We start from the raw sequence: 21,016 nt of genomic DNA on the forward strand, positions 1-21,016 counted from the left end.
TTGCCTTACTCAAAAGTCTCAAGATTCACCTATTACAGACTTTATGCTCAAATCTCTTTTCTCTACAAACTGTTGGAATACCTTTCGAATATGTAGATATTATTTATATGGTATGTATGTATGTATGCATGCATGCATATTTATATAATGTGTGATCATATGCCTTCCCTCTCCCTAAATAAATTATTTGTGCAGGGCATCTAGGAAAAGGCATTCATTCATAATCACTTACTGAATGTCTGCACATGCCAATCATTGTGCTAAGAAAGGGTTATAGTGAATAAGACAGAAACTGCTTACTGTCTGACATTACTTCCTCCTCTTGTATAATTCACCATAACATAATAGAGGATACTGTTTATAGTCAATAGTCAATTCGGTTGATGAAGCTGCCAAGAAACATCAAACTAAGACTTGATGGGCCCTTATGCAGTAAGGAAACACAAGTTCAGAAGCCTGTGAAAAGAGACATCTGTAGTCCCACACACTATGTCCTCTTGTATGTCTCTTTCATTATCCTAGTCTCAACCTCACATGGCTCTGGAGCCTCACCTTCAGTGCTAGAGTTTCAAGGATTATGTGTACTTGGAGGACACATCAGATTTTCTGGCAAGACAGGTCTTCAGTCTTGGCGCTGTCCCAGGTCAGCATTTTTCAAGAGTAGAGTCAACTTGGAAAAAGTGCCTATGTCAGGCCATCTTCTTAAAATAATTTATCTGATTCTTAACAAATCTCTAGTTAATTAAAAGAAGAAACCAACAACAACCTGTTGTTAACTTCTTTCCATGACCAAGTCTTCATATGCCAGTGGTCAAGTAAGGGAGCTTAATAGATATAAAAAGTAGCAAAATATTATTGTGCAAAACATTCCCTCCAGCCCAAAAAGTTAGTTCTAAATTGGTTGCTCTATAAACATTAATTGATGGTGGTGTTTTCTGAGAAACTTTTATCAAAAATTTGGGAATCCATCCAATAGCACAGACTGTTTTCCCCCCCTCCCTCTAGATTCTTGTATTCAGAATTAGGTCTCAAATCTCTTTTGGGGAAGGAAAAACATGTTTTGGAATATTCCAATTCCTTTACTTTTAGAATTGTTGTCATTGAGGGTGCTAAAGAAGAATTGGAGTGCTATTGAGCAATCTGTGAAGTTTCAACATCTTTGCGGAACCATGTAGGAATCTTGGAAAAATACTTTTTTCACAGATCTAGCTGTCAATTTAGTTTTTTTTTTACCTTCCTTTTTATGTTCTGATGCCTGAAATAAGATGGGAAAAACTTAAATCACATGTACAACACCTTATTTTCATGGAATTCTAGTATCAGAGGGATTTAGCATATTTTAAAGACATTCTACAATTAATTCTTTTAACACACCCACATATGAAAATAGGCTATATGTGTCATTGTTGCACCCTTTTTTGCAAAAATGGAAGATTGAAGAATATAAAGCAGTCTTCACATTTCCTCCAGTAGACAGCTCTGCCACTGAAAGGGAAAAAAGCTAAATATCTGACAAACAAGAGCTGGTCTCCACCCTAACATATCTTGAATTTAAATGTGTGTATATCTAACAGGTTATTCAAGTAGGATGCATTTTTAAATTTTTTTTATTTTTATTTTTTTATGTATTTTTTTTAAATGCCCAATAAATCCTTGTGGCTCCTAAAGTCAGATTGAAGAACTCTTTTGCAGTGTATTCTATTTATTTTTTAATTATTTTTTTTACCATTTTATTTTTAAGTAATCTCTCCACAATGTGGGGTTCCAACCCACAACCCCAAGATCACGAGCCACACATTCCACTAACTGAGCCAGCTGGCACCCCTGCGGTGTATTCTATTTAGAAGATAGATTTGTCTTGTCAGTGTCATACTTTTTTTCTTATTGTCAAGTCTCTGCAACCAAATAAAGATCTGAGTGTTGGAGTAGGAAATATAGCTGATCTCTTTCACAGGTTTACGATTTACAATAATCAGAGGTGTACATAAATTCTCCAATATTTAAAAATATATGTCTGGGTCTTATTTCTGGTCTTATTTTTTTTATGTAGACACCAAACATCCATAATATGTAACTTGATTCAGTGTCACAATAATATTATCAAACCCACAAAACTTTGATTTCCCAAAAATGAGCTGAAGCTATTAGATGCTGAAGTGATTAGCAACAAGCCACTATCATCTGATATATACTTAATTTTCAACTTTTGAAGTATTTACCTTCTAAAGAGGTGGTGCCATTGACCTAGTCATTCATTCGTCTGTCCTATCCCACCTCCTCCCCAAAGCCAGTTGGAACATTCTCTCTGATCTCAGAGAAATAATTCTGCGTGCCTTGTTCCAAAGTAAGCTTCTAACAATCCTACCCAGCTTCGACGCTGCTTCATGCCACCTGGAGAAGCAGGAGTCAAAGTGGAGGAGGGAAGAGGGGAGAGTGATCTACTTCATTGGCCTCAGAGCCAGAGCACCTGTGTCTGGGATTCATTTTCTTTGATCTAAAGAAAGTCCCTTAGTTCTACTTTTCCTCATTTTACAACTAGAGGTGATAATATGTTCTTAATATTTATCATTATATCATGAAAATTTGAGCTTCATATGTTTTATGGAGGATTGAGGATATCACTGAATATTTAGAAAACTTCTGAAATTTAGTGAGAGTGTGAAAAAATCATAACTATATAACATATAGCCGAATTATTTCTTTAAAGATTTTATTTTGAAGTCTGCACTCAACCTGGGGCTAGGACTCACAACCCCTAGATTAAGAGTCTCAAACCCTATGGGCTGAGCCAACCAGGCACACCAGGGTATCACCGTATTGTTATTTTGAACAATGTAAAATTTCCATGAATATCAAATGAGATGTTGTTTATGAAAGGACTCTTAAAATAGCAAAGCTCTATTCTTACAAATAATATTAATATTCTTATTAATATGTCTATTCCCTTCATCTCATCTTTCCTAACCAATTACCTTAAATAAACCAAGTTATATTTATCATGGGGGCTGCTTTTTTGCATTAGAGCAATCCTAATTAAGGCAGATACATGACTAAGAGCTGGTTCTTGAGTTTAAGACATTTATACTCAATTTAAAGTAGCTCTGCCTGCTACTAAGTAGGTACTCACTTTAAGTTAGCTGAATGAGATAGTACTGGAGCCTACTTAAAGAACAGAATCACCTGACTTTCTAAAAGCAATGAAGAGAGGCTACAACTGAATTTGGAGCAGGCCTGGGGAGAGGGTATAGAGCAGAGGTGGGGAATAACCACACCAGTTTGGTTGTATTCCATTTTGCCTGTTTACCTTCAATAATAATTAGATTTTAAAAGGCTATGGATAAAGGTATTTTGAACCTGAGAGCTGTGCACTTGTGATATATTGTCGTTGACTCCTAACGTTTTCTGTTATACTTTTAAACTACAGTTGACTTTGAGGCGCCTTGGTGGCTCAATCAGTTATCTGTCTTCAGCTCAGGTCATGATCCCAGGAGCCTGAGATAGAGCCCCAGTCTATGCTCAGTGGCGAGTCTGTTTCTCCCTTTCTCTCTCCCCTTGCTTGTGCTCGTGTACTCTCTCCCTCTCAAAAAAATAAAATCTTTAAAAAATAAAATAACATACAGTTGACTTCCAAACATAGAACCTTTATTCTCACATTATTTATTAAACTAGCTGTGGTTAACATACCAATTTTAAAAAGATTTTAAACCCAGTCATAGAAGCCAACATATTAAATTATCCTTCGTGTATTGATAATGGAGATTTATTCTAAAAATTCTTTGGACTTTTGACTGTTAGAGACCTCCATTTACCCTGTCTCCTCCTTTTCTCCTGAATTTCTATTGCCAATCATATAAGAAGGACCCACTTAACCTGTGTTCTGAGCAGTGACATCTAACTGTAAGTTTAATACTCACCCAAAAGAGATGAGTAGTTTTATATTCTGTCCCAAAATATTAAATAGACATTAACAGTATGCACATGTCTGTAAACTACTTTTTCTCAGAAAGCAAATAGCCGACCAAATAAAACTTTAAAAATGATATAAACCAAGATAATCACAGCTACATAATTATTAGGGACAGCAGAGAAACACATCAAATTTAAACTTATATGAGGAGAAAGAAAGGTCTAAAACAAATATATTTTCAACCGATTCCTTTAAAAAAGGACTCTAGAAAAACAGCCTGTAGCACATAGCTCATCACTCCTGTGCAATCAGACATTCCATTGTCTTCAGAGGGAGAGCTGCTGCCTCACCGGCCTGGCCCCGTTAATGGGTGAGTAGCTTCTGAAGAAGCATTGTGACATCCAGAGGTGGAGTTCTTTGAAGTTACAGTTCTGGGGAAGCATCATTTTGTTACAGAGCAAGAGTTATATCAGAATTTCCTGGGAATTGGTCATCACCGGAAATTATCAGCAATTCATGGACTTTCCTTTCTGCATTTGCTTCGGCCTCAAGGGTAATCACAAAAGATTATAGTCTCCATTTCAGCTTTCATATCACTGAAATATTCTTCTGTGCCGAGAGCATGATTGATTTCCAGAGGCCAGCTTTTAACCCCAGCTTCAGGAGGCCAGTTGCACGGCAGTGGCTGGGTGACTGCCAGCAAGTGTTACTGTGATATTGTCTGTTGTGAGGCAGACATTTGGTGATTCCTGACTAATTATACAAAATCTTTTCAATAAAATGACATCTAAATTTCTTGTGTTGTTAGATATAGGTATTTGCCCAATTTTAGTAAAAGCGTTAAAGGTTAGGGGAGACAGAAAGGGTGAATAAAAATTTCAGATGGGTGTTAGGAAGACTTTGAAGGTGCCAAGCATGTTGATAGGTTGAAGATCAGAATGGGAAACGAAAAACTTAGGGAAATTTCTGAAAATCTTCATAAGGAGTAGTTAGATAAATGCAAATGGTTTTTGCTTCATAACATTAAAACTTTTCATGAATGTTCCTGAGTGATTCTGTATTTCCTGATGCTGCACTCGGTGGTACATGTATGTAGGTCTTTCTCCATTGCTTGACTAGGGAGTCTTGATGTGATATCCATGGCCAAAATATAAGCAAGCTAGACACATTTTAATGTGATTTCATTGGCTGTATTCATTTTTCTCTTCTATAAGTTGCTTTTTTTAGAATATATAGAGACAGAAAGGGCTTTGTGTATATTTGAAACAAATTTGGTAGATAAATAGTTTTACCTATCAGTGACTACATGTCCTTACAAATCCAGAAGAAAAGAAAGAGTTCAATTTGGACTACTCTAAGTTTGAACTGTAGCCTCCTTGCAATCACCTAAAAATAATTATAAATCAAATAGCTAAATGCTAAATGTCCAGCTGTACCATGAACAGAGCCTTATTCAATACAGCAATTATCACTGCAGGGAACAGAGTTAAGGCACAATCCTGAAGCTCTTTATTTCACTTCACAAGTATGGTATATTTTGTATAATATAAATGCAAGGTCAAACCAAAAACCTTTTTTTTTTGGTGAAAAGAGTTAATATGAATACACATATACATCCATACAGAAAGGCAATAAGATAATTATATGATGTAAAATATTTTTGACGTCACTTGTCCACAAAACCATTCAGGGACCACTTTCCTAATAAAGAACCCTAAAATGTTATGTGTGACAAAGTAAGTTTGCAAAAAGAAGGACTAGTAAAATCAACATTGATGTAGTTACGACATCCTTGGGCGGGAATCACGAAACAGGGACAGAAGGGTGCCTGGCTGGCTTAGTTGGAAGAGTATGCAACTCCTGATCCAGGCTTATGATTTTGAGCCCCATATTGGGTAAGGGATTACTTAAATCAATTAATTTTAAAACAACAACAATAACAAGGAAATAGGGACAAATAAAATATAGGATGCCCAGTTAAATTTCAGATAAACAGCAAATTATTTTTAGTAGGAGAATATCCTATACAATTTTTGGCACATATTTCTACTTAAATGGTCTGTTGTTTATCTGAAATTCAACTTAAACTGGGCATCTTGTACTTTTATTTGCAAAGCTGACAACTATAACAAGTGATCTGGGTCCTGGTCTTAGCTAAAGAGATTAGAGCAAGTCACTAAAATTCTCCAAATCTTTTCTCATTTTCAAGCAAGGGAGTTGGACTAGAATCAGGCTGGTGGAAATGGGACCTGGCCTACCCGTTGTCACCAGCACTGTTTGTAGTGTTTATTGTACAGAATTTCCAGTTAGGATTCCATTTGGGGGGTGGTGGGGTTCTGGACCTCCAACTAAAACAAATTTAAAAACTGGTTTGAAAACGTAGATGATCTCTGCCATTTTACCCCTTGGTGATGAGAGTATGGCATGGAGAGTAAGAGCCCCAGATGCTCAGGATTGGAGCACTGCACATTTGTTCCCTTGCCTTGAGCCTTGTCAGTCCTCAGCTGTCAGGATTCTTCGAAGTGCGAGGGCAAGAAATGTGTTGTCCTGCATTTGGGGAAAAAAACATTTCATTTCCATGTTGCTTTGCAGAATAAAGAATACATCCAAACAGGGTGTGGGTTTCCTCGTTTGCACCTCCTCCTGCCTTGTGGGGTTTTCTTCTCATCTTATACCTTTTTAATTTGTGTCACGGACCTGTTCTGCTTCACCATCAGGACATATCTGATTACTTACCGAACAGCCTTTCAAACTTAGCTTTGACAGAATGGTTTTGAGAGGATGTCAGTTAATGCATTTGGCTGTTTGGGAGGCATATTGATTTTTAAATCAAGAAAGCTCATTGCTTCCCTAATCACTTAGCCTTCGTAACTTTTTTTTCTTTTCTTTTCTTTTTCTTTTTTTTTTTTCTTTTTGGCCTGTTTACCAGAGAACACAGGCAGACACATTCTTACTTACTTCTATTTGGAGACTTAGCACCAATAACTTTTAAAGCTACATCTGTAAGTGGTCTTTGGTGACTTAGTATGGCACTTTTTTTTCTCCTAAAGTATAAAGAATTCTTTTTTTTTTTTTTAAGTTATTTCTCAGACTTACTTTTGGCACTGAATTTTATGTTCTGGAAATTTAATCTTGGAGACAAAGTTTTGGGGTCTGTTTTTAAGTCAATGTTTTAAAAACAAGGGAAGGTCAAGAACCGAGTACCAATCTTCTATCTCAGATATTAGCCAGTCCATCCAGAATGCAGGATGGATGTCTCCTACCAATATATTCTAGAATAATTGCTTCTCATGATCTCTCCTCAAATGAATATTTTCTTGAGTATTTTGTACATTTATTGAAAAATTATTCTTTAGGGGTGCCTGGGTGGCTCTGTTCATTAAGCATCTGCCTTTGGCTCGATCATGATCCCAGGGTCCTGGGATAGGGCCCCACATCAGGCTCCCTGCTCAGCTGGTAATCTGCTTTTACTTCTTTCTCTCTCTGCCTGCTGTGCACACACACTCTCTCTGTGTCAAATAAATAAAATATTTATAAAAAGAAAAGAAAAACTATTCTTTAGTCCATATTCCTGAAATACTTTATTTCTTCTTTTATTTCACCCTGAGAAGGCACACTACTAAATAACACAGGAAACAACTGACCTATTTAGTTTAGATTCTCTTGGTGAGTGCAGTTCCTGTTCCCGTCACTTGAAACATGTACTCTAGCTTTGTTAATGGGAGTTTTTTTGGGGGGTGACATAGTTCATTGTCAGCTATGCATATCTTAGGCTGTTTGTTTTTGAAATACGAATATACCTTATTGAGATATATAAACATTTTGGAGGTAGTAATTTTTCCACAGACAAAAAAATAATATTTTATTTCTTCTTTGTTATTAAAATTCACAGAACTAAATTCTTTTTTTAAAGATTTTTTTAAATTTATATATTCATGATAGACACACACACAGAGAGAGAGAGAGGGTCAGAGACACAGGCAGAGGGAGAAGCAGGCTCCATGCAGGAAGCCCAACGTGGGACTCGATCCCAGGTCTCCAGGACCACGCCCTGGACTGAAGGCAACGCTAAACCACTGAGCCACCCAGGGATCCCGGAGAACTAAAGTCTTATTAATTTCCTAAAAGATTCCACATAGTTTTCAGTTTTTTAAAAATTTTTCTAAATTTTTTTTTGTGTTCTCTTATAAGGACATTTAACAATTTCATAAGAATTTTTTACCTTATCTTTGACAGAGGTGTTACAGATCTTTCATATCTGTAGGCATCCATTGACCAAAAAAAAATATTATAGTTATAGGAACATCAAATCTTAAAGATAAGACAAAGAGTTCTCAAGAACTCTCTTCACATCCTGATGGAAAAACACCTCTCTCTCTCAATGGTTTCTAGTCCCATCTAAACTTTGCTTGTTTAAGAATGGAAACAAACGAAGAAAAGCACTGTGTTTTCTTAGGAGATATAATTCAGCTCATTACCTTACTGCTCTTCCCCCATGTTGAAAAGAGCAGTTGGAATTGGAGTTAAGAGTGGTGTGGTCTTCCTTAATACATCACATTAACCAATTAGACATTTCGAAATGCATTGTTTAACCTGAATATGGATAATATGCAACTGAATTTTTTTACCTTATGCATCTATTATTTGAATAGGAACATCAGCACCCAAAACGTTGCATGTGTGTGTCTGTCCGTGCAGTGGGGTCTTGAGGGAACCTTCAATTAAGTCTCATACCCGTTGCGGACATAAATTGAAAGTCTTATTTGTTAAACTGAACTTTCTGAAATGCTCTTTGATGTGGCTTCTTAAATTACCCAGCGGCATAACTACAGCTTTGCTGCATCACTCTTAATCCCTGGCAGCATGGAAAATCACCAGGCATGGGGAGAGCCAGGAAAATGGAACATTTTACATTTGTACTGACCGTATTTGTTACATACAAGGATCCACTGTCAGAATTAGACGTGCAGCTTCAGTAAGGTACACAGTTCTAATCTTGTGGCATCTCCCATTAACAAAATAACTACTGTCTAAAAAAGAACTGAAAATGTCTTCCTTTTACTCAGTGTAGTTTTAAAATCATCTTTCTTAACTGTAAACTGGTTTTCCACTGAAGAGAGGGAAATGGTGAAACCACCCATTCATTTGCTTTTATTTACTTATTTAACTTTTTTGCTTTTACCATTTGGTAACTTTAAAATCCTAAAAGTGTTAAAAAATGAAAAATATTACTTTCTTGTAGTATCTTCATAACTGTTAGATCATGGGCCAAATGTCTACTTATTTAAAAAACAGAAGAAGTAACTCACGCCCTTTTTGCTATTCACTAGGCTCCAGGCCAACCACACTGCGCAGAAACCCACTAGGCAGGTTTCCATGTGAGAGGCATCTAGCATTTAGGACTCATCTTTAGAAAAATTCCAAAATGCGGACCACTTTCTCCTTGAGGTTGTGCTGATGGTAGTAGTTCTGACATCCACTTGTTATCTTGGTACTTGGTAGTTGAAGAGCATCCTCTGTCGAAATCTCACAGACCGCTTTGAAAGTTGAAGAACATGCCCCTTACTTTTACCAGTTGTCTGATTCAGAATTCTGTATCAACTTTCCTAAATCATGGAATGGTGTCATTATTTTTACATATTTGGTATGGTTTGACATGTAAAAGTATCTGAATCCCAGTTGTATCAAGACAACCAAAATGTCTTTAGGAGTTTTCTGTGGTAAAATGCTGTGTTTTTTCCCTATTCTCCTATCTGCTTTTTTTTAAAGTACTTAAACACTCCAGAAATACCATATTACTTTAAATATCTAGGTCTCAAAAAAAATAAAAAATAAATAAATATCTAGGTCTCTAAAGCTACCATGCTCTGTTTTTGAAGGCTTCTTCTTCATTATGTCCAGTTTCTAAAACAGTGAATGATAGCCGCTTAATAAACTTTTGTTAAATCATGAATTTTCAAGAAAACATAGTGTTTGTGCAAACTGAAAATCACGTATTTAAAAAAGTGTGATGTGTTGGAAAAGGAGCACAAATTTCCGAATACTGAACTACATTAAGATGAAACACTTAACCTCTAAAAATGTTGCATCTTTTACCATCAGAGTGATCTAGGAAGGGGACAATATTCTATGGCAGAAACGCGCAGCTCTCAGCAATTCTGTGTTTCTTTTTATTCTTCCAAAAATAAAACCAAGATGAAATTTCTCCAAAAACTACTGGAAAATGCGGTTTAGTTTTTCTTTCCAAAGAGATCTTCAAAATAGACCAACGTGTGTTTTTCCTTACTTAGTCATCCTTTTTTGTCAATGGAGTATACAATCTTGTTTGATGAGTCTCAAGACTTTTCAAAGAGGTTCTGACAATATGGAATCTGAGTGAAAGATATTGAGCCTTCTAAATTTATTTAAACAAAAAAAAGGGGGGGAGGGTGGATGAAATTCTAATCTGTGCTCTCCTCTGGCTGGCTGCTTCAATTCTCTGGGCTGCCCCCACTCATATTTTCTATAGAGACTATATGGACCACCCCTAGGGAGACTCTGGAAAGAGATCCTGGGATCCCATTTCATTTCTGCAGCAATCACACACTGCTAATTGTTAACCAGTCCCAAAATGCTTAATGTATTTTGACAAAATAGCAGTAGGAGGAGGAAGAAGAGGAGGAGGGGGGGAGCTTTATTGGATCTGAGACAAAGATATAATGTAGCCTATTGCCTATTATTTTCTTAAGTGTGTGTTGTATTATTTTAGCCTCTATACCACTTATGGGGAGGAATGGTATCCCATGGCTATAGGGACACAACTGATTTGATTTGTAAGGCACAGCCAATCTGTGGTTCTAGCAAGGAGCTGGAGATACGTGAGGGAAGCACCTTTTCAGACATATGGCTCCTGGCTGAATCAACAGTCTGTGGAGAGTGTGGCATGCCATTTGTCTTCCTTTCAGTGATAATGATGGCATCCATGTGGACCCCTGTCAGGGTGCTGTGGGTAGGAGAAGCAGTGTCAGTATGGCAAGTCTGTGCTTTTTTACACATTCCAGATGCAAAAATGCAGGTCTCATGGTAGCGTGCAATTCCAGTGTAATGTTCCATGTGGTTTACTTTTATTGAGCCTTCTGATTTGAAATCCAAAACAGTACAAAGCTGTGTGGTTGAGGTGATGTTGCCAATAATGTGCAATTGTTTCTAATTCTTGATCTTTGAGAATTGGGTCTTTGTGATAGCTGTGTCTGTTTTGTTTCTATTTTAAGTTTTAGAGGATTTGAAAAAAGTAAACAATAATATTAAGGCATATGGTCAGAGCACTTAAATATAAAAGGCAAAACCTTTTTTGAAGTAACTCAGGCAGATATTACTCCTCAATGATGTAGCTATCACTTTTAAATGTGTCACTTCACGAATATTTGAAGTTTTAATGAGACCCTATTGTCACATTCTCTTTCATAAATCCAATATTGAAGAAGGAAGGGATGAAAAATAGCCATTTGTTTCGGACTACTGTAATTCGGTCATATTGCACTTTAAAAAGCAATGCTTTGCCAAACTTCCAGATAGACCGAAGTCACAAGGGTTTAGTAGCTGAGATCCTCTTGGTAGTAAATGAAGGAAGGGCAGGTGTAAATGATGACCATCCCTGGCTGTGTAATCTCTAAGTATTCCCTCTCTAACTGTTTTGTTCTGGATGCAAGCCCAAAAGTAACAATGAGGAAAGGGGACCTAGTTATTATTTCTGGCTCTCCTGAAGTTATTCAAGAAGAAATGGGCTTATTCTCAGAATGACCAAGATGGATCCGAAAGAGAAAAACCCAGACTCACCTCCCCAGGAAACTTACTGAAGCATCAAGCAGGCCTTAGGTGTAGTTGAACAAGGCAGCTGCCCTCCAGGCAAAAGAGGTGCTAGAACCATCCTTTCTTCAAATCTCACCCCCGTGAGTAGTGCCACATGCTCCACCTGCCATCTCTGCTCGGTGTTCCCTGCAGGGACCAGTGTGCAGAGAGATTCCCACCTGAGTTTGAACCCTGGCTTCAGACCTTTGGAATCAGAGGTGACAAGTTATTAAACCTCTCAAAGCCTTGGAGTCCTCACTGGTAAAAGAGGATAATGATCATAGCTGCCTCCTTGGGTGATGGTGGAGACCACACAAAATAATCCCTTGGTATAATTCCTGGCACATGGTAAGAGCTCTGTAAATCTAAGCTGCTCTTATTATGATGTTTATTATTGTTAGTCCACAGCTAAAAAAGGAATTGAATGGCAAATAATCCTGGGAGGATGACGCATTGACGTCACTGGTAAAGGGAGGATCCTGGGTGCTTAAAATGTGAGAAAATCAGAAAAGGGAGAGAAAGGCCAAAGTAGAGGTGGGGCAAAGGAGACAGACCTTTCTGTGCTTTCTCAGGCCTCTTTACTTTGCTTAAAGGTCACTGCTTTTCCCAGCCCCAAGTTAAATAAAGTTTAAACTGCTTTTTCAGTTTTTAACTTTTGCAATTATAAGTAAGTATGTCCTTATGTTGGACTCATCCTGCCTCATTTAGTCTGAAACAATATCTGATATATTAGGCCTCCAGAAATGTTTGTTGGTTGGCTGACTTTTAAACTTATAAAGTCAAATACTTGGTATTATTACTTCTGTTTTGTTTTTAAAGATTTTATTTATTTATTTGACAGCAAGCGAGAGAGCGCGCATAAGCAGGGGGAGCAGCCTCCGGAGAGGGAGAAGCAGGCTCCCCACTGAGCAGGGAGCCGGACGCAGGGCCCGATCCCAGGGTCCTGAGATCGTGACCTGAGCTGAAGGCAGATGCTTAACCAATTGAGCCACCCAAGCGCCCCTCTACTTCTGTTTAATAGGAAAGCTAGAGTTGCCCGTTGTTGTATAGCACGTGCTTACCAAATGCCTTTCGGAACATTGGTTAAAATAGATGGCTAAGTCGAAGAGGACATCCCTGTCTTTAAGAAGAGTGCAGGTTCCTAGCCATTTCACCACACAGAAGAAGAGCTCGTATTATCATTCTTGAGCAGTCTCCCTTGGTTTTTAATTGGGTGGTGCTCGGTTCGCTCCAATACCCAGCCACACGGGATGCCTAGTGAAATCATTTGAAGACTCTTACAAGAATACAAATCACATTTCAGGCCTCTTGAAAATTACTGAGACAGTAGGAAGTTCGTATTTCCAAGTTCTTTGCCTCGAATCTAAATATCATCTAGGATGAAGCCATTTGGTCCTGTAGCTCCTACCTTCCATCCTCTCCCCACACGTAGCATCACCCCTGCCTTTAGTGAGGTGCTGCATTTCCCTGTGGCTAAGTTTTATTTGCGGCTGCATATTTTTATGTGATTATTTACACGGCGAAGATGTAAATTAGTTTTGGGCATGCTCAATGAAAAAAACACTTGTTAAAAATTGACACAGATTTGTGGTTCCATAATCTTGGTGCCTACACCAAAGATACCTGGTTGTTCTTATTTTGATGTTGAAAATACAGTAGATGGTGTGATAAGGCCAGCTTCATTAATTCATTTATAAGTACTATAATATAATAGTTAATTTGTCCATACATACCCTCCAATTTTCTCAATTCCTGCTAATAGCCACAACCCCATCTTTCATTTTTATTACCTACCAGTTAATTGCACTAATAGTTTTGCTTTTCATTTCTACATGATTTTCATTAGAAAAAGTGGCAAGTGTTAACTCTCGCTGCTTCTTAGGTAGTAAGCTTTGCAGGCTTTTTAATCAGAGGTGAAGAAGGAAAAGGAATTTTAAAAATTTTCATGTAAATGTGCTTGCTAGCCTCAAAATTCCAGATGACTACTTCTAACTTTTACTTTTTTAGAAAAGAAGAGGCTTATTTGGGACCAATAAATTCTATCAGGTAAGGAATATTGGTAGCTAGAACTATGTGGGTTTTTTTTTTTCCCTTAAACAAACAAGCACTTCTCTGGCTTTATTTACAATGAATCACAATTTTCTCAGTCCATACATTGCATTCTTGTGCACTCTGAATGAACAGGAACTAATTTAATATTAGTATTTAACAAGGCATTTGTTCCTTTAAAAGTGATGTAAACATTTTAATAGAGATGTTTGAAAACATTTGTTTATTTTTAATAACCAAATAAATGTCTATGAGAAAACCAGTTGACTCTTTAAAAGAAAACTCTTAACTGTCGCTAATTGTAATATCTCCAGTAATTTTCTAAGCAGTCAGCATATGAGATCATGTATATATAATTTTGACTATATGAAATTGAATCACTTGTATATATCACATTTTAGGATTTTTGAGAATGTTTTCATTCACCCTGAGTATTTTATTCATCCTAAAAACTGGCAATTGAATAAAAGAATTACCATTGGTTTAGTTCTACATACCTCATTATGATTACAGACGACTGACATTCATTAGTGGAAGAAAACAATATAAGTTAGTATAAATTAACATCATAGTCATTATTTTCATCTAACTTGTATTGTAGGACTGCTAAGGAAAATATTCAGGATTTTATCACTTAATACTTTAGAAAAGGAAAGGGAGAGATCTGAAAACCTTCTCTATATTCTTCAGTGTGGTTCCCCCTGAAATGACTCAGGTACTGGTAGTTACTGTGTCAGATCACAAACAGTCAAAATATCAGCTAGATGGTATCTGTTTCAAGGTAACAGCTGCATTGGCAAGTGGAACAATCTTTTTTAGACAACTTAAAGTTCCCTTTCAACTAAACCTTGTTCCCCAAAATGATATTTGAATAAGAAATGTAATTACAGAATTCTGTGATAAACAACAGTGAAAGACAAAAGAGATTTAGACTGCGTGGAAGGGGGCAGGGGGTGGAGAGTGGAGTGGATCTTCTCTTGAAATAGCTGTAAAAAAGAAAAAAGAAAGAAAGAAAGAAAGAAAGAAAGAAAGAAAGAAAGAAAGAAAGAAAGAAAGAAAGAAAGAAAAAGAATCAGAAGGAAAATAAATAAAATCCATGCACAAAGTGAGAAATGTAGAGGATAAAATTTTTCCATGATTAGTAGTAAGTCGTTCAAAGGATAAAAGGCAGCAGGTGTTAATGACAGGTGACAAGGAATGGGGTAAAATGGTTGTGTTTATTTAGTTGATTTTATAAGGATGAGTAGGATTATGTATATAAAGTAGAGAAGCCAACTCTGGTAAAAGTTTCTTGAAGGAACCTCTTTAGTTTACTTTTCAGGGAGCAGATGGCTGGGACCTCGCCTGTCTTTCTATCAGGGGTGCTCATCCACAATTTACCTTTTAGGACAGATTGTCCCCAGCCTTGGGAGCACTAGAAGATATTTTCAGGCTGATGTGGTGCAAATGCGAGATTTAGGTAGAATAAAGTTGTATATTAGGAGTTATTTTAAAAATTATATAGGCAGCTAACAATTTTAAAGATGTGAGAAGAATGTTTATTTTCCAGGTCATGTTGGAGCTGTCAGCAGATGTTCTGGCTTACTAAAAACCTGAAACTAGATTATTTTAGTTGTGCCTTTTGCCTATGTTTCTATATTGTGGTATGGGAACAAGAAGAATATATGCATTTATTGTAGATAATTAAAGTTTTAATTTTTAATGTTAATTTTCAATCTTTTTTAAAAATTAGTAACAGGAAAGAATACATTAAACCAATAATTTCCTGAATATTATTGCTACGTTTTACAAAGTCAATTTGAGTTTGAATTAAAGAAAAAATAAGTAAATAATGATACCATAATATATGGATATAGCAAAAATAATGAAAGTAGTATGCAGAAAACTGTTGTTTGAGAAATATTCATATAGTTTTATCCCATGTAGTTCACATATTACCAATAAGTATTTTTCAGAGCCCAAGAACAGAAAATGTCTCAATAAAATGCTCTCATTTTTTAACTTTGCAGAACAACATACTTTTTTCATCCTGCCAATATAGTTAGGCTATCCTGTTTTTAAGCCTGTTCAAACTGCTTTGCCATCGCTAGTGACAATGAGAAAGTATAGTTTTGTGTTTTGCAAAGGGATGAATGAGATTTAAGTGTATGCATTTGTGAATAAACTAAAAAAGTGAACTAAAATTTTGTTTTCTGAACTTTTGACATTTTCTTTGCCCATGGAGTGTTTTTAAAATTCTCATTAACCGCACTTACTACATCAATTATGACTTTGTACAAAAGAAATCCCCAAATTTTCCAGTAATGATATTTTTACATGTGGTAGTTAAACATAATACTCTTAACAGCCTTTTCTTCTTTATGTTTTAAATTATCACATATAAAATTGACTTTGGGGGAGTACATATAGTTCTAAAAATTCTAACGTGTAAATTTGTATAACCGCCACTAACATCAGGATATAGAGTAGTCCTGTCAGTCCAGAACATTCACCTCTCCAAATTTTTTGTCCTGTATAGTGGGAATACATTGTCCTGTCATCTCTCTTAAACTAGTAGCAAAAAAAAATAGGCTACACTACTGTTCAATAATTCTGTAATCCACCCTTTTTTCCAATGTACCTAAATTCTTCTAATTGTGAATTTTATATTTTGTTGATTTATATTCCTGATCAAGCATTGTATTCATTTGTTCTCTCTACCAAATATCATCAACTAATCCAATCCCAAACTCTAACCTCAGGAGATTTCCTACATGATGGTGTCAGTGGATCTGTCCTTGTTCATGTTACATGTGTTTATAAGTAATGCTTTGTTCATCATCCGCATTGTTTTGTGAACTGCCAGTTGTCTGATACTAATGCTGGAGATTATCTGGAGTACATGAGACAATTGCTGCTGTGTTTCTCTTTTTATAGGCTCTGCAGATAGTGTTCTTTATTTCTCCAAGTATTTTCATGGTGTTATGCCGTAGTTTTTCTGTGCTTGAATACTTTCGTCACCATTTATTTCTCTGAATATGTATGGAACATTCAAACCAAAGAAAGGAAAGTCATGGGTTATAAGTCAAAACTTTACTTGATCAATATCTAGACAAAGGTTGGATGGTAATCAATCGGCTATGAGTATTTGAGTGTACAAATGTGACAAGCATTTCAAGTAAGATGGATTTCAATCTATAGTACATGAGGTGTAATAAATTATTTTTAAATAAAGATCAGTAGTTTAAAAAAAAAGATCAGTAGTTTCTCTCTTGTGATATGAGTCTGTCATTTATAACTTTTTTCTCAAAACTTGAGAAACTGAAATATGTGTAGTAATCGTCACTGAGGTCATTTCAGACCATGTTACCTATCATCACCTCATACTGGGAAAACATTAACAAGTGAATTTGATTCTGACCTTTAGATCTTAAGTTTTCTCGTTTTATGATTTTTTTAAGGTTTTTCAAGGTCCCTTATATAGGATTTAAGATTTCTTGAAATATTGTGATTTTCCTGTGATTTGGGGGGATTCTTATTTCAAAGAAGACTTTTTGTTCTTGTTTTTAATTCCTGGAAACAAGTACATTACTATTGAATGAGATTCTTTATTATCCCTGTCTGGGAGCTAAAAGTTAAAACTTTAAGGCATAATACAGCTACTTTTACTTGTTCATATTATTGTCTATCTTTGAAGATATACATTGACTATTTTATCATTTGCTCTTCAGATGGATCCTGTGCAAAAAGCAGTCATTAACCACACTTTTGGAGTGTCCATTCCCCCAAAGAAGAAACAAGTTATTTCTTGTAATGTCTGTCAGCTTCGCTTTAATTCAGATGTGAGTATCACCTTTTCATTGCTCTCTGTAAGTCTGTCAAGCTGAAAGGCTGATTGTTCTGAATATGTACATCTCTTCGTATTTATATAGCCTCTAGAAGCTACTCCCATTGGTGGCCCACTTACTTCAGTGTGCCAGATTTCCCAGGGATTCGGATTCAACATTAGAAACGTGAGCAAAAAAAAAAAAAAAAAAAGAAAGAAAGAAACATGAGCAATAGAGTGGCCAATATATAAAAATTCAAGAATTCCTCCACGTAATCAGTCTTACCCAAATCATTTTATGCTTAATCTTACCAATTATATTTGCTTTTGAAAAATTCCCAAATAGCAGATGATATTTTTTTAAAGTTTAAAATGCAATGGATACTGAAGAAAACTATTGCTATTACTCTTAATAAAAAGTGTCACATTTCATCTGTGCATGCCCATATTAAATATCTGAGAGAATAATTTATTACACAATTTATATTTTCCCAGAACATGGAAATGCAGGGAAATATTTGTAAAGTATTTTATCTGGCCAACATAGCTATCATGCTAAAAAAAAAAAAAAAAGTAACAAGAAAAAGGTATTGTCATTTATTAAAGCAGATCTTAAAATGTAGGTGTAAGATAACATGAAATTAAAATAAATAATATTAGAATGTTTATACTGCTCAATTACCAAGTAAAGCCAGTGACCAATGCAAATCTGAATCTGGAACTGTGTATTATCTGAGTTACTTCCTGAGTTACACCACCCCAGAAGCTATTTTCCAAAGAACATATTGTAGGAGTCATGTTTTTTTGCAAATACTAAAACAACAAATACTCTTGTTGGCATATGTATATAAATGATGTTTTGATAATTCTACATAGGAAACATAATAAAAATTTATAGTCATTGGAAAAGTATGAACTATGAAAATATTGTTGTATTAGATTATCAAAAGTAAAAACTTCTACCCTTCAAGTGACATTGTTATACTGTTAAGAAAAGGGATGCTTGGGTGGCTTAGTCAAGGTAAAAGTCTGCCTTCAACTCAGGTCATGATCCTGGAGTCCTGGATTTGAGCCCTACACCAGGCTCCTTGCTCAGTGGGGAGGCTGCTTCTCCCTTTGTTCCTCATGCAGCTCATGCTCTCTCTCTCACTCTTCTCTCTCAAATAAATAAAATCTTTAAAAAAAAAAAAAGGAAATGGAAAGAAAAGCTATAGACTGGGAGAAAATAATGTAAAAACATATGGCTTGTATACAAAATATTAAATAACCTACAACTCAATAATTAATCATAAATGGGCAAAAGATTTGAACACTTTACCAAAGAAGAAAAATGAATGACAATTAAGTATGGAAAACAATGTTCAATATCATTAGCCATTAAGAAAGTGCAAACCACAATCAGATAGTCCTCCACCTATTAAAATGATGAAAATTAAACAAGGTGGATGATTAGCAACCCAACCTCTCACTTTCATTGTTGGTAGCTATACAAAACGGTGCAGAGACTTTGGAAAATAGTTTAATAGTTATTTATAAGAAATTTTAAAGAAGTTATAGATATATTTTCCATACAATCCAGCAATCCAACTTTTAGGTATTTATCTAAGAGAAGTGAAAACTTAATGTTCAAACATATGTGTGTCACTTGTAGTAGCTTTATGCATAATTGCCCCAAACTGGAATTGACCCAAATGTCTATCAACTGATGAATGGATTAACAAACAAAAGTATGGTCAAACGATGGAATACTACTTAGCAATAAAAGAAATGATGTAAAAAAATTTTTTTAAAAATAATAAAAGAAATGATGTACTGATAGATAACACCCCACAACATGGGAGAATTTCAGAGGCAGTATGCTAAATGTAAGAAATTGGACACAAAGACTATATTATGTGATTGCACCTATATAACTTTTTGCAAAAGACAAAACTGTGGTAACAGAAATCAGATCAGTAGTTAAGATGGACTGAGGGACATAGAGAACTGTTGATATAAAGTCACTGACAAAGGAAGATCTGCCTATTAGAAAAATTGAGAAGAAAAAAGTAACAATGTTCGATGATTGACAGGCTCTTCAAAAAAAAAGGGTTTTGACTATCAAGTGAATAATAGAGACTTTGGAGCACTTATGAATCCCTTGAATTTTTAAAAAAACATATTTACATGGTTCAAAAAGCAAATTAATTTTAAACGATACATTAAAAATCTTGTTCTGTCCCATTCCCCATCCTCCCACCTTCCATGCCATTCCCTATCTATAACCACTTTAATATTTCTTGCAAACCTTTCCCAAGTTCGTTTATGCAAATACAACCAGGAATATAAATATTTATTCCTGTTTCATCCCCTTTCTACATAAAAGGCAATGTGCTGTTTACACTTTTCTTTGCCATGCATTTTTTACATAACAGTATATCCTAGAGTGGAGCACGTGGGGGGCTCAGTCAGTTAAGCATCCTACTCTTGACTTCGGCTCAGGTCGTGATCTCAGGGTCCTGAGATGGAGCCTCATGTTCTGCTCTGCGCTCAGTAGGCAGTCTGCTTGGGATTCATTCTCTCCCTCCATCTTCCTCTGCCCCTCCCTCTGCTCACTGCTCATATGCTCTCTTTCTAAAAATAAATAAATATTTAAAAAAACAATATATCCTAGAGTATTGTCCCTATCAGAACATAGACAGCTCCCTCAGATGTGGTAGGCAAAGATGTCCACATCCTAATCTCTGAAACCTTTTACTATATTACCTTATATGGCAAAGGGAAAGTAAGATAGTTAATGGAATTAAGGGTGCCAATCAGCTGACCTGAAAATAGATTATTCTGGATAATTAAATGGCCCAAAGGTCCTTATAAAGTAGAAGTGGGAGACAAAAGAGAAGGTTAGGGCAGCCCCGGTGGCGCAGCAGTTTAGCACCGCCTGCAGCCCAGGGCATGATCCTGAGGACCCTGGATCGAGTCCCACGTCGGGCTCTCTGCGTGGAACCTGCTTCTCCCTCTGCCTTTGTCTCTGCCTCTCTCTCTCCCTCTCTCTCTCTCTCTGCATCTCTATGAATAAATAAATAAAATCTTAAAAATAAAAGAGAGAGAAGGTTAGCATGCTGTGGTATGAGAACAACTCGACAGGCAACTGTTGGCTTTGAAGGTGAAAGAAGGGGCCACAAGCCAAGGGATGTGGGCAGCCTCTAGAAGCTCGACAATCAAGAAAATTGATTTTACCCCATAGCCTCTATAAAAGAACACAGTCTTACACCTTGGTTTTGGCTCCACAAAGCCCATATTTAACTTCTGACCTCCAGGACTGGAAGATAATAAACATATTGTTTTAAGCCACTAAGTTCGTGGTAATTTACTGTAATAGCAATAGAGAGCTAATAGAGTAGTCTGTGTGTGGATGTTCTAGAGTTGATTTAAATAGTCCCTATTAGTGG

At 36.1% G+C, this 21,016-nt stretch overlaps 1 protein-coding gene across 7 annotated transcripts in view; it reads left to right on the forward strand.

Moving 5' to 3' along the window:
* ZNF385B (zinc finger protein 385B) overlaps positions 1-21,016 on the forward strand; it is a 368,556-nt gene that overhangs the window by 295,300 nt on the left and 52,240 nt on the right. For 6 of the 7 annotated variants that reach the window (XM_055308554.1, XM_055308553.1, XM_055308555.1 and 3 more), the window contains 2 exons: positions 13,742-13,780; positions 17,494-17,604. In XM_055308554.1, coding sequence (XP_055164529.1) covers positions 13,742-13,780; positions 17,494-17,604 — 150 coding nt within the window. The remainder of the gene's footprint in view (positions 1-13,741; positions 13,781-17,493; positions 17,605-21,016) is intronic. The other variant, XM_055308556.1, reaches the window with a different exon arrangement.

Source organism: Nyctereutes procyonoides, unplaced genomic scaffold, assembly GCF_905146905.1.
Source record: "Nyctereutes procyonoides isolate TBG_1078 unplaced genomic scaffold, NYPRO_anot_genome, whole genome shotgun sequence".
Taxonomy (NCBI): domain Eukaryota; kingdom Metazoa; phylum Chordata; class Mammalia; order Carnivora; family Canidae; genus Nyctereutes; species Nyctereutes procyonoides.